At 54.7% G+C, this 10,642-nt stretch overlaps 1 protein-coding gene across 1 annotated transcript in view; it reads right to left on the bottom strand.

Moving 5' to 3' along the window:
* VSTM2B (V-set and transmembrane domain containing 2B) overlaps positions 1-7,460 on the bottom strand; it is a 96,770-nt gene extending 89,310 nt beyond the window's left edge. Inside the window, exons 1-2 of the mRNA XM_011949174.1 lie at positions 7,360-7,460; positions 4,150-4,213 (exon numbers count right to left, since the gene is read on the bottom strand). Coding sequence (XP_011804564.1) covers positions 4,150-4,213; positions 7,360-7,460 — 165 coding nt within the window. The remainder of the gene's footprint in view (positions 1-4,149; positions 4,214-7,359) is intronic.
* Positions 7,461-10,642: the final 3,182 nt, after the last annotated feature.

Here is a 10,642-nt window from a genome sequence, read left to right as displayed (position 1 = left end):
GCGGCATCCCGGTACCTCCCCCAGCCTTCACCCGGAGGGAGCCTGCCCCCTCCCCAGCCATCTGAGGGAGCGTGGTCTGGTCCCCGAAGGGAAACGCGGGGTGGACATGTGGTTCGGACGCAGCGCGTAGTCATAGTCACAGAGGCGAGTCCTAAGACTTGCCTCGGGTCTCTCCTCTCTCCTTCCCCCTGGAGTCCCCAGCTAGTGCATTTCAGCACCTCTGCCCCTACCCCGGCCTCTATGCCTCAGCTCTGACCTCAGGTTGGGGTGGGGCAGTCCGGTGGATTCACGTGCCTGATTCCCCGGCTACTAGCCTCCCAGAGGCACCGCCAGAGGATTCCCCGGGAGCCAAGGAGAAGGAAACCCAGAGGGAAAACACTTTCCAGCAGCCACACTGGTGCAGGCGGCCAGCACAGCAGAGCTGTGAGGGGAGGAGCTGCTGGCCCCCTCCAAGGCTGTCCTTGCTAGCGGGTGCCCCGGGCCAGCCCTTCATGCCTCCAGTGCCTGCCTTTCAGTTTCCTCGTCTATGGCCCAGGAGTCACTCACACCCGCTGGCTCACAGTGGCTCATCTATCAAGCCCTTGTTTTCTAAGGTCTTCTGCTGGGGGCAGATGGAAAAAGGGGGTCCTGTAGGACTTCCCTCCTTTCCCTCAAGTTCCTCTCCAGGGGCTCCACAGAGTCAGTTGCCAGCTCCTTCTGTCATGGCAGGAGCTTTTCCTAGGAAATCCCATGTGCCCTTAGAAACCACTTTGGACCCCCAAATGTAAGACCCTGCCAGGCCCTATTGCTGTCCTCAGCTTCTGAAGGGAGAGGGCAGACTTGTACCGCGCTATGCAGATTCAGGACCATGGTGGGGTTCCAGGAAAGCAGGCTCACTTGGGGACTGATTCCAAGCAGGGTTCGGAAGAAAGAACTAGCCCACTGTGCAGTGGCCTACCTGGAGAGGCAGCAGTCTCCTTTCCTGATGCCAGATCCAAGCAGAGGCTAATGCTAGAGATCAGCAATGCCCATGGGAGAATCCCTGTAGCTAGAGGGAATTATCTGGAAGTAATTTATCCCTGTACCTCCATGTGGGGTTGGGTGTTTCTTGCCCACTGCATGAGTTGATATTGCTCTAAGAGCGACAGATACATGTTTTCACATGCTTTCCATGTACTAGACACTTTCCAGGCATCAGTTCTCAACATGACAAAGAGCTCCTTCTCACAGAGAAATCAGATCTCTCTTCCACTGCTGAAACCCCGCAGTGGCTCCCATTTCACTTGGCATAAACACCAGTGGCCTTGCAGTGGCTACCAAGGTCAAGCCATCTGCCTTTCTGCTTCCTGCTCACCCCGTTCCTTCATCTCCTCATCTTTTCTGTCTTCTCCATAGCTCACACTCCCCTAGCCACACTGTTCTCCTTCCTACAATGCGGCACGCTGGGCATGCTTCTACCTCAAGGCCCTCGCACCAGCCGTGCCGTCTGGCTGACATGCTTCTCCCACAGATACCTGCTTGGCTGACTCCATTGTGCTCTGGTTTTGGTCAAGCAGTCACTTTCTCCATGAAGCCCGCCTGGACCACCATATTTTACGCTGCAGTCTACACTGCCTCTCCTCCCACCACCCAGCACTCCCAGGCCCTCACTCTGCTTCCTTTATTTTTTCCATTTCACCAGCCATCTTCCAACACATGGGACCACATCCTTATTTACTGAGTTCCTTGTTGAATGTCTCTAAGACTCTGCCTGCTTTGTTCACTGATGTATCTCTAGCGCCTAGAACAGGATCTGGCACAGAGTAGGAGCTCAGTAAATACTTATGGAATGAATGAATGAGCTCATTTTATCTCAATCACAACTCCAGGGGTAGACATTGCGATTTTACCCCATTTTATGGATGAAGCTCAGAAGTTTACGGAACTTGCCCAAGGTCACATAGTTAGTAAGTGGCTGAGTGACGCATCAACCCAAAGTCTGTCTTACTCTGGGGTCCTAAATATTAACCAAAACACTAAGCTCTTCCCTGCTCCAGGTAAGACTGTGTCCTGATGCCTTGAGTTGGTGTGAAGAGCAAGGCCCTGCCCTTGACTGATGGGAGCAAGGAGCAGCCTGAGCTACACTTGTAGTCTCTTTCTTGTCTGTTCAGCTTCGTCTATTTGTTTTTTGCCTTGCCTTGTAGACTGTGATGACAGCAGCTGACCCACCTTCGCTGTTTTTTTTTTTTTCCCACAGGGTCTTGTTCTGTTGTCCAGACTGGAGTGCAGTGGCACGATCTTAGCTTACTGCACCTCAACATCCTGAGCTCAAGCACCTCAGCCTCCAGAGTAATCATGCTGACACCAGGAGGATTAGCCCACCATGCCTTGCTAATTTATGTATTTTTTTTTGTAGAGATGGGATGTTGCTATGTTGCCCGGGCTGGTCTTGAACCCCTGGGCTCAAGCGATCCTTCTGCCTCAGCCTTCCAAGTAGCTAGGCTAATTTTATGTTTAAACTTTTCGTAGAGGTGAGGTCTTGCTATGTTGCCCAGGTTAGTCTTGAACCCCTGGGCTCAAGCCATCTTCCTGTCTCAGCCTTCTAAGTAGCTAGGACTACAGGCATGCACCCACACCCAGCTAATTTTTTATTTTTAATATTTTTTGTAGAAATGGGGTCTTGCTGTGTTGTGCAGGCTGGTCTCAAACTCCTGGCCTCAAACAGTCCTCCTGCCTCTGCCTCCCAAAGCCCTAGGATTATAGGAGTGAGCCACCACACTGGCTTTCTCTGTGTCTTTAACTGCCAGCTGGGCCTGACCCGTAGTTAAAGCCTAGTAAATATTCGGACTGGAAATCCTGCTAGGATCATTGGGGAAGGGGACATTGCCTCCCCTTTGCTGTGGGTTTTCCATGGGCAGGGCAGGGACTTTTGTCTCTTCGACTTAACCCTTTGGCTAGTTGGAGGATTAGTGAGCTAAGACCAGACTGCAGCTCCTGTCATTCCGAAGGCACTGGGTTCCTTCCCTGCCAGTCTCTGCCAAGCCTGGCTTCCCGCTCCCGGCAGGGGAGCCAGTTCCTTCTTACTATGTCCTGGTGGGATGTGGTCTGTCAGTTGGAGACTCTAAAGAAGGGGGCTGGGATGGAGCATGCGGGTCACTTCTCCCAAAGGGACACTAAGCTCTGGGGACACAGCCATTCAGCTCTACCTACTGTAGTATCTCTCGGGCTCCTAAAAAAGATGACCTGTTTGCAGTGAATCGTGGTTATGTGAAGCGATGGACTTGAGAGCGTTTCATGATCATTTTGTTTCTAGTCCTGATTAGTCATCAATGGGAACTAACACGGTTTTCCCCTCCCTCCACCCACAGCTATAAAATGCCTGTGGAGTCGCTGTGCACAGGGACCTGGAGGTGGATCCTCTTGTAATGTGGTTGATGGGGCCACGGGTTGGCTGCCCTGCCCAGTTGGCTGTGCCCAGGGGACTTGCTTCTGCCAGGGCCTGGCTACTGTGTGCCCAGCCTTGGAGCTCTCACTCATTACCTGTTATGAGCTGTTATTATAGGGCTGAGAGCTGGGGTGCTTGTCAATACCATTTTGTGGATGGATTCACTGGACTCTCAGAGGCACTTTAAAAAACGCTATTTAAAAAGACTGCCCAGCCTCTTGTGAAAGCACCCTTAAATTACAGCCCTAAGTGAGTGTTTTTCCTGGAACTCACTTTCAAAATTTATTTATTTTAATGCTCAGGTCCTCTTGGAGTTGGGGTTTCAGTATTCTTATCTCGACTGACCTTTCCTGTCCTTCCTGTACCATGTACGGCAACATTGATTTTGGGTAATGTATTTTGATTTTAAGATGCAGCCCATCCATAAACTTTTCTATCAATAATCCCAGCACACTCTGTGTACCCGACAGCTTATAGGAAAATAGCAGATTTATGGGGGCTTTTATTTTTGGCCATTTTAGTCATTCACACGCCACCAGTGTCAGGGATAAAGCCTGAAGTCTGGTCCCAGGAAGACGCCTCTCCAAGGGTACACATTAGGTCATCGAGGGGTGGAGGCCTGGCCCTGCTTGCACCCTGACAGGGACTGCTGGGTACTGCTGGAGAGGGAAGCAGTGATTGATGCCCCTAAGATGGAAGGAGGGGCAAGTGAAATGGCTCACATTTTGGGTTCCTGTGGCCCTTACCTGCCCCACGTCCTCACCAACTTGGAGTGCTGAATTCCAGGAGAAGGGTAGCAGGTGCCAGCCCCTGCATTGCACGGAGACAAGAGAGGGCCCCCTGCTGTCACCAGGGCCATCAGGGAGGCAGCCTGCCCTTTCCCATGTGCGCTTGCGCTCGGCAAAGCAAGCCTGCTCGTGGTCAGCCAGGGGTTGGCCAGCAGCAGCAACAGGACTCACAGCTGCCAGGCCCCAGGGTCTGGCCTGACATCACTGCGTCAGTGCCATCACACTGCATCTTCAGAGCCTTGGGCTGTTTGCTTCCTTGTCACAGGCAGGATCAGCTGGGTTTGGGGATGGTCTAGAGAAGGGGAACACAATGGGAGAAACTCCAGGCAGGGCCTGTTTCACCCCAGACATTTTTCCAGCCAACATGTCCTGAAGGCTGATCATTTATCTAGCGCGTGTCCCACGATATGCTGGTACAGGGGATGCTGCCATAAGCAAGACAGATGGGCTTCCTGCCTGCAGGGAATTTGCATTTGTACCCGGGAGCGGGTGGAGACAGACCCCCAGAGAATAAACAAAAACTAAGTCTGATATTTTACCCAGCGCTGGAAAACGTGTGGCGCACACCCGCACGTAGCAGGAATTTTGGTGGTAGGGGAAGGTCTGGGGATGTCAGCCAAGCAGACCTGGGGAAGGAAGAATGCTTCTGGCAGAAGACACACAAGCACCAAGTCCATGGGAGGGGACTTGGGGGTAGAGCGTGGCATGTGAGCGAGGGGGGCTCAGTGGGATAGGAGGCAGGGCAAGGGGCGCTTGGGCTTTGCAGCCACATCAAAGATTCCTGTGCCCAGAAGAGTGGGGCTCAGAGCTAAACAAGATGTGGCCCTGGCTATGAGGCTCAGAGCCTCATGGGGAATCAAGCTAAGCACATAGTAATCCCAGCCCTGGCAGGGCCCCCCCGGAGAGGTGAGTGGTGAGTCCTGCCTGGGGAGGCTTCCTGAGCTCCGCCTAAGTGCAGAGTAGAATCTGGCTGAGATAGGACAAGTAGGTGCCATGCAAGGGGGTGGAGGCAGGAGATCTGGGAAATTCACTGAGACAAAGAGAAAACTCCAAGATAACAGGATCAGCAGCAGTGGTGTTTGGGGACAGGACAGGGTAAGGCTTTGGGCTTGGTGACAAGGAGGAGTTCTGACCCTGATGGCAGTGTAGAGGGGCGGCGGGAGATGGGAAACTGCCATCCCCTAGAGGGGCAGTGACTGGGAGCTGAGTGCAGAAGCCAGGTGGTTGCCATGGACCCCTCCTTATTGGGTCCTGGCTCTGAGGAGAGACCATTCGACGTGTCCTCACCTCCCACCTTCCTCTGCTGGCCACCCCCTTTGCCTGCAGAGCTGGCCCCAGCAAACAGCAGTGCATCTGGTGCAGTGAAGATGGGAAGGTTTCAGAGCGGGCTCCCGTGCCCAAGTCCCGAGGCCAGCCTGCCTCGCCCCACCCTTCCCGGTTCCTCTGCCCTCCCTGGGGTGCCAGCCTCTGGATTCCACAGGGAAAGCCCAGATGCTGTCTTTGATGAGTGTTAGCAAAGCAAGATCCTGCCTCATGGCCTGAGCCATGTATAGCCAAATGGACAATTAAGTAAAAAGCAAAACAAAGCAAAGCAGAACGAAACAGAGTGAGGTCCAGGGCTGCGGAGTCTAATGGGCGTTGGCTCAGATCCTGGCCTTGCCTTGGCCTTTCAGAGCCTCGTTTTTCTCATCTGTAAAATGGGTGTACTGGCGTTGCTGCCTGCAGTGGGTGAATGGGAGGATTGGTTTTGAGAGCCGGTCATTCAGCACCTGGGGTGTGGCCCTAACAGCAACAGTCTGTATGTTGATGCACACGCCTTGCTAGCTTTGGTGTTGTGATGATGCAGCATGGGATATTTGAGGGCATTGCCCAGCCACTCCTGAACCCAGGTGCTTGGCAGGAGTGGTGTTACTAAGGGGAGAGGAGTGGCCAGAACTTGGAGGTGACCGGTGGAGCTGAGCACCCCCAAATTGATTTTATTACAGCCTCTGTGTGTGTGTGTTATTTAATCATTTGCCAAGATAAATCTTATAGACTCATGGAGAGTTTATTTTTTTATTTTTAATATTCTCGATACACTTGGGGTTTTATTTCCCACTAGATCTATTAGTTTAATTTAGTAGAGGACAGACTGTATACTTAACCAAAAATTGCTTTGACATTATGGAGAATTAAGAGGCTGGGGCCAGACGGATATCAGCAGATCGATCTGTTGGAAATAAACTGTTATTTCCCCATGTGCTTCCTTCACCTTAATGGCAAGGCTGGTGATTAGAAATCATGGAGCTGGCATGTCATGACCAAGGGTCAGCCGGAGGGTCAGGGCCCTGGCTCCCTTGAGCTCTCCAGACCCACAGAGAGGGTTCCCCGCTGGCAGGATACTGTTTAATGGTTCAAGTGGAGATGCTATGGGGGCCTGGGGCATCTGTGGCGGCCTCCCAGTGCCCGTTCCTGCCAGCCTCGGTCCCCTGTGTCTGACCAGCCTCCCGCAGGGTTGGCCTGATGTCGTCAGGGAAGCAGTGCGAGCTCAGGGCTGGGGGCACAGTGAAATGGAGGCAGCGACGGGGAGGTCGAAGCCTGGATGCAGACACTGCCACTGTCAGATCTGTGCTGAGTCTCTCCAGCACACTGAGCCTCGGCCCCTCTGCCCAGAGGGCACTGGGTTCCTTCCCTGCTCCCAGGGCTGCTGTGAGGTCCACCAGCTGATGCCCAGGAAGTAGCTTTGCAAATTGTCATGGGATGCACTCAGGTCAACGTTCACGTTTCTGTGTCCCCTGAATTTCTGGATCCCAAGTGGCTCAGGAAATGCCAGTCACACTAAAGCGTGGCTTCTGCTCCAGAGCCCCGAGGTTCTGGCATCCCTTCTCCATCTTCCTGGACCACCACCTAGAGGCTTCTGACCAGAGCATCCCTGAGAATAGGGCCTGGGGCCAGCTGGTGACACTGTGGCTACAGGAGTTTCCTGGCCCTTGGTGGCTCGCCTCTGTGCCCTAGGGATGGCTCTGAAGGATGCGGGAAGCAGAAAGGTCCTCCATCCCACCGACACTGTCCTGGGCTGAGTGGACCCTGAAGATCTAGGGCCCCACCTGGGGCTCCACGGTGGGGCACATGATGTGGACTCTGTCCTACTTCACACCCCCCAGTTGCCAGCCTGGCTTGGTCCTGCACCTGCTCGCCTGCCCGTGCACGCAGCTCTCCTGGCCAGCTGTGGCCAGCTGCAGTCTCTCTTCTTCCAGGAAGGCTTCCTCCTGCTTGCTTCCTCCTAACATGTTGGACTGCCCTTGTTTTTGTCCCTACACCACCAAGAACTGCCCTCGTGTCCGGCTTTAGGCTCTTATTTCAGGAAGGCCCCAGACCTGCTTTCATCTCAGGCCAGCTCCCGAAGTCTGAGGCTGCACCTGGACTTAGCAGGAGAGCGTACTGGGTTGCGATGTCTGCTGAAGGCTCGGCGGCTGGGGGAGGTGGCAGGATTCGCCACCTCTAGAGTGGCTTTCTGGGTCTCCTTGAGTACTGGAGGTAGCTAACACCTTCTTGCACTGTCCCTCGAAGGCCAGCACAGGGCTGGCTCTATGTGCATGCAGGTCTGTGGCAGAGTTGATGGACTCTGGGAGGCTCTCTGTCCGTGTGAGAGGCGGCGTGCTCCGGGAGGGGGCTGGGCCCCGGCAGGATCTCATTTCAGCCCACTCCCAGCTTCTGCCCCGGTGGGGTTACCTGGAAATAAAGATGCCTGCTCTGAGCCCTTCCAGGGCAGGAGCTGTGCTCCGGTCATCCTCGTACCTGCCTTGTCACCTTGCCTGGCACATGGCAGGTGTCAGTAGGTGCTGGGCTGCGGGAAGCTGAGGCCATTTCACATCTCCTGGTGGGTCCTCAGGCCCAGGATGTTCTCTCAGAGGAGCCTTGGTCTGTTCTGGTCTCATCCTGGGTGGTGGCCTGTCTGCACTGTGGGACTGTGGTAGGCACAGTACTGGGGTTTGAGGACAGTCACAAGCTCCAGATTTGACATCATCTTTGGCTTCAGAGGTCAGTTTATTCCCTCACTGCGGAGAGCACATGTGGCAAATGCACGGACTGGGTCCAGAGAGATGGGGTGGTCCTGCGGGGGCTGTGGCCGTCTAGGTCCCTTCTCCCCTTGGTGCTGATGTGGGGCCTGGGCGGAACTCCCTGGCACTGCTGTGACCTTCATGCCTGACTTGTCCCCTTGGAGTCCCTCCTGCTGATAGACTGGCAGCTGCCAGCGCTGCGCGGTTTGTGAAATGTCAGTGGTTTAATATTAATTCTGGAGGTTTTATTGCCTTTCCCCCTGTTTTCCGATGGGATTTTGATCCAATCAAGGCCGATATAGAGTGACGGTAGATTTGTGTTCCTGTCCAAAGTTGACAAAAGGTCACCGTGTCTGGGGAGCTGGGACTGCCTGGCCTCATGTACATGTGGCTGCTGTCTCCCCAGGCTCTGGAGGCGGGCCACACTTCCCGAGAAGCTCAGGGTCAGGTGGACACAGACTGCTCCCCCGGGACCTGCTGGCCGGGCCAGGGTACCTGCGGGATTAAACTCAGCCATCACCAGCCACAGAAAGCCCTGGTTTTATTTGCAAAACATCTTTGATGCTTCAGATCTAACTTAATTTTTCACAGTGATGTTGCAAAATGTCATTTTTCCATTTCAAAAAAAGAAACCTGTCTGTACTCACCAGCAAGTGCCACTCGCTGTCCAGCTCCTTCCAGGACTGGGGGCTGGTGAGAGGGGATAATAGGTCCAAGATTCTTTGTCACGTTTTGAGCTGGTCCCATGCCATTTTAGACACGTAGTGTCTAGAGGTCTCACCCAGCTTGGCAAGTCTCTAGGGAGTGCCTGCTGTATGCACAGAGGTGGGTTGTGGGGAGCACACCTGGATGGAGGACCAGGCCCTGCTGGGCTCAGAGCTCTCTCTTCTTTGCTGTGGAAGGGTTAGTCCCATGTGATTGCAGTGGTGCCATCAGTCTACACTGTGTCTTCCAGAGCCCGTTTGGTTGGGGTATGGGCAGAGGGAGACTAGGGTGACCAGGCTGAGCTGAGTGACAGAGCTGGGGGAGGCCTGATGAGAAAGGGAGCAGCAAGTGCACCTGGAGTGCACCTGGAGGATCGGTAGGGGCTAGAGTTCTTCCACACCTGGAGTGTACCTGGAGGGTCGGCAGGGGCTACAGGTGCCTCACATCTGGAGTGCACCTGAAGGGCTGGCAGGGGCTATAGTTCCCCTACACCTGGAGTGCTCCTGGAGAGTCGGTAGGGGCTAGAGTTCCTCCACACCTGGAGTGCACCTGGACAGTCAGCAGGGGCTACAGTTCCCCCACACCTGGAATGCACCAGAAGGGTTGGTAGGAGCTAGAGTTCCCCCACACCTGGAGTGCACCTGGAGGGTTGGCAGGGGCTACAGTTCCCCCACACCTGGAGTGTTGGTAGGGGCTAGAGTTCCCCCACACCTGGAGTGCACCTGGAGGGTCGGCAGGAGCTACAGTTCCCCTACACCTGGAGTGCACGTGGAGGGCTGGCAGGGGCTACAGTTCCCCTACACCTGGAGTGCACCTGGAGGGTCGGTAGGGGCTAGAGTTCCTCCACACCTGGAGTGCACCTGGAGGGTCAGCAGGGGCTACAGTTCTCCCACACTTGTCTCCCTATCTCTGGGCCTGGGGAGGGACCCAGAGGTTGGCCACCCCTGGGTCTCAGCCTCAAGCACCACCCTTTCCCATGACTGTATGTCCCCTAATCCTTTCTTCTAGGTGCTGGGGTCCCAGTGGTGTGACCTCAGGACACAGCATGTATTTAGAGAGGATGTGTATGTGTGTGCACACACTTGTATGCGGACAGTATACCCATGTGTGGATGGCATGCCTATTGTGTGCAGACAGAGAGCGTGTGTGCAGATGGGGTGTCCCCTGTGTGTGTGTGTGTGCGCGCGCGCGCATGCACGTGCACAAATAATGTCTGCTGGCATAGATGAGTGACAGCTGATGTGAGCAGACGACACAGGTGTGTATAATGACATGCCCAGAGTGTGTGCAGGCGGTATGTGTGTATACAGAACGTGTGTGTATACGCACACAAGCAAGGCGTGTTCCAGCCAAGAAGCTGGCAGTCCATGTGGGGCAACAGGAAAGTGGAGACCTTGCTCTTGGAAGAGACCCTCCCCTTCCTCCTCATCCCCACTGTCCTTCCTCCTCATCTTCTCTCTCCTTCCTCCTCATCCCCCTTCTCCTTCCTCCTCATCCACCCTCTCCTTCCTCCGCATCCCCTCTCTCCTTCCTCTTCATCCACTCTCTCCTTCCTCCTCATCCCCTCTCTCCTTCCTCCTCATCCCCTCTCTCCTTCCTCCTCATCCCCCCCTCCTTCCTCCTCATCCCCCCTCTCCTTCCTCCTCATCCCCCCTCTCCTTCCTCCTCATCCACCCTCTCCTTCCTCCTCATCCCCCCTCCTTCCT

Source organism: Colobus angolensis, unplaced genomic scaffold (genome assembly GCF_000951035.1).
Source record: "Colobus angolensis palliatus isolate OR3802 unplaced genomic scaffold, Cang.pa_1.0 Scaffold291, whole genome shotgun sequence".
NCBI classification, from domain to species: Eukaryota; Metazoa; Chordata; class Mammalia; order Primates; family Cercopithecidae; genus Colobus; species Colobus angolensis.
The sequence above is the reverse complement of the archived record's forward strand: the minus strand, read 5'-3'. Positions and strand labels throughout refer to the sequence as shown.